The sequence below is a fragment of the Alosa sapidissima genome, chromosome 16 (genome assembly GCF_018492685.1).
Source record: "Alosa sapidissima isolate fAloSap1 chromosome 16, fAloSap1.pri, whole genome shotgun sequence".
Lineage (NCBI taxonomy): Eukaryota > Metazoa > Chordata > Actinopteri > Clupeiformes > Clupeidae > Alosa > Alosa sapidissima.
Genome location: NC_055972.1, coordinates 5,256,161 through 5,258,660, shown reverse-complemented (window position 1 = coordinate 5,258,660; position 2,500 = coordinate 5,256,161). Strand labels below are relative to the sequence as shown.

The following is a 2,500-nucleotide window of genomic DNA, read 5'->3' as shown; positions in this document are numbered from 1 at the left end:
CTCAGAAGGAGTATGAGGCCGTGCTAGATGATGTCAGGTAACACACACACACACACACACACATGCGTACACGTGCACACACACACACACACACACAAACACACATGCGTACACGTGCACACACACACACACACATGTACACACACACACACATGCGTACACGTACACACACACACACACATATGTACACACACACACACATGCGTACACGTGCACACACACACACACACACATGCGTACACGTGCACACACACACACACATGTACACACAAACACACATGCGTACACGTACACACACACACACACATATGTACACACACACACACATGCGTACACGTGCACACACACACACACACACATGCGTACACGTGCACACACACACACACATGTACACACAAACACACACACACATGCGTACGCGCACACACACACACACACACACACATGTACACACGTGCACACACACACATGCGTACGATCGCACACACATACAAGTACACGCACACGCACACGCACACGCACGCGCGTACACACACGTACACACACGTAAGCACACAGATTCACACAGCCACAAGCAAAAAATCAGGTTATGCATTTTCAGTAGCACCTCCACTGACTCTAGGGAAACGCACACAACACACACGCACACACACTCTCACACACACACACACTCTCTCTCTCTCTCTCACACACACACACACACTCTCTCTCTCTCTCTCTCTCACACACTCACACACACACACACACACACACACACACACACACACACACACACACACACACACTCCCACTAATCTCTCAGCTGTCCCTTTCTGCATCCCTCCATTTGTCTCTACCTCTTACCATCTCTCACCATCTCTCTCTCTCTCTCTCTCTCTCTCTCTTTCTCTCTTTCTCTCTCACCATCTCTCACCATCTCTCTCTCTCTCTCTCTCTCTCTCTCTCTCTCTCTCTCTCTCTCTTTCTCTCTCACCATCTCTCTCTCTCTCTCTCTCCCTCCCTCTCTCTCTCCCTCACTCTCTCAATTTGATGCAATAAGCTGTATTGGCCATTCACACAGACTACAGAACTAAAATATTAGAACATGAAAATAGATAGCATGTGTGATTACAACATAAGCAGACACTCTCTCTCTCACACACACACACACACACTCACTCCCGGCTCTGTCCCTCCAGGTCCTGTGTGTCTGCCCTGAAGCAAATTAATAAGATCCTAGAGCAGCTAACGCCTCACGCCGCCTCCAGCAAGGACATCAGCCGCAAGATGGAGTCAGTCCGCAGACAGAAGGAGAACAAGGTGTGTGTGTGTGTGTGTTTGTTTAACTGTGTGTATGAGTGTGTGTGTGTGTGTGTGTGTGTAACTGGGTATATGTGTATGTCTGTGTGTGACTGTGTGTGGGTGCATGTGTGTTACTGGATGTGTGTATGTGTGTGTGTAACAGGATGCATATGTGTGTGTAACTTTGTGTATGTGTGTATCTTGGTGCATGTATTTGCGTATGTGTGTGTGTGTGTTTGTTTGTGTGTGTGTGTGTGTGTGTAACTTTGTGTGTGTGTATCTGGGTGCATGTGTTTGCATTTGCGTGTGTGTGTGTGTGTAACTTTGTGTGTGTTCAGGAGAAGCAGTTGAAGAAGATTCGTGCCAAACAGAAGCGTCTGCAGGCAGTGCTGGGGGGAGAGGATGCCCAGAGACTGGAGGACCAGATGTCCGAGGCAGAGGAGGGTGAGTGTGTGTGTGTGTGTGTGCGTGTGTGTGTGCGTGTGTGTGTGTGTGTGTGTGTGTGCGTGTGTGTGTGCGTGTGTGTGTGTGTGTGAGAGAGAGTGACTGTGTGTGTGTGTGTGTGTGTGTGTGTGTGTGAGAGAGAGTGACTGTGTGTGTGAGAGACTAAACGAGGAGATGTATGATCTGTGTGTGTGTGTGTGTGTGTGTGTGTGTGTGTGTGTGTGTGTGTGTGTGTGTGTATGTGTGTGTGTGTATGGAGACACCTAAGCAATGGAGGTAATGTGTGTGTTTGGATAAAGTCTGAGTATTAAAAATGTTTGTGTATATATGTATGTGTGTGTGTGTGTGTGTGTGTGCGCGTGTGTGTGTGTTTTAGAGCCTGGCCCGTCCACCTTGGGCAGCATGCTGATGCCGGCTCAGCAGTCGGACTGGGAGGAGCTTATCCGTCATGGGCACATGACCCCGTTCGGCACGCGCATCGCCCAGGCAACCCCCGAGAAGAAGCCCGCCCGTAAGCTCATGCTGAGTGACGGTGGCGGCTTCGAGCTCTACCTCAGGTGTGTGTGTGTGTCTGTGTCTGTGTGTGTGTGTGTGTGTGTGTGTGTGCTCGTGCGTGTGTGTGTACGCATATGTGTGCGTGTGTGTGCTGATGCTGAGTGACGGTGGCAGCTTCGAGCTCTACCTCAGGTGTGTGCGTGTGCACATGTGTGTACGTGTGTGTGTGCTTTGCCAACAGTACCCTGCGTGAGTATCACAGCTTTGTACTTTGTGCTTT

At 49.8% G+C, this 2,500-nt stretch overlaps 1 protein-coding gene across 3 annotated transcripts in view; it reads left to right on the top strand.

Annotated features, from left to right (window-relative positions):
- The window catches only part of ercc6 (excision repair cross-complementation group 6), a 61,917-nt gene that overhangs the window by 1,742 nt on the left and 57,675 nt on the right, over nucleotides 1-2,500 (top strand). For all 3 annotated transcript variants that reach the window (XR_006023242.1, XM_042065313.1, XM_042065314.1), the window contains exons 2-5: nucleotides 1-37; nucleotides 1,179-1,299; nucleotides 1,620-1,725; nucleotides 2,102-2,282. The exon at nucleotides 1-37 is cut by the window's left edge and continues 313 nt beyond it. Coding sequence is in view for 2 of the 3 variants with exons in the window: in XM_042065313.1 (XP_041921247.1) it covers nucleotides 1-37; nucleotides 1,179-1,299; nucleotides 1,620-1,725; nucleotides 2,102-2,282 (445 nt within the window). In the remaining variant the exon portion in view is untranslated. The remainder of the gene's footprint in view (nucleotides 38-1,178; nucleotides 1,300-1,619; nucleotides 1,726-2,101; nucleotides 2,283-2,500) is intronic.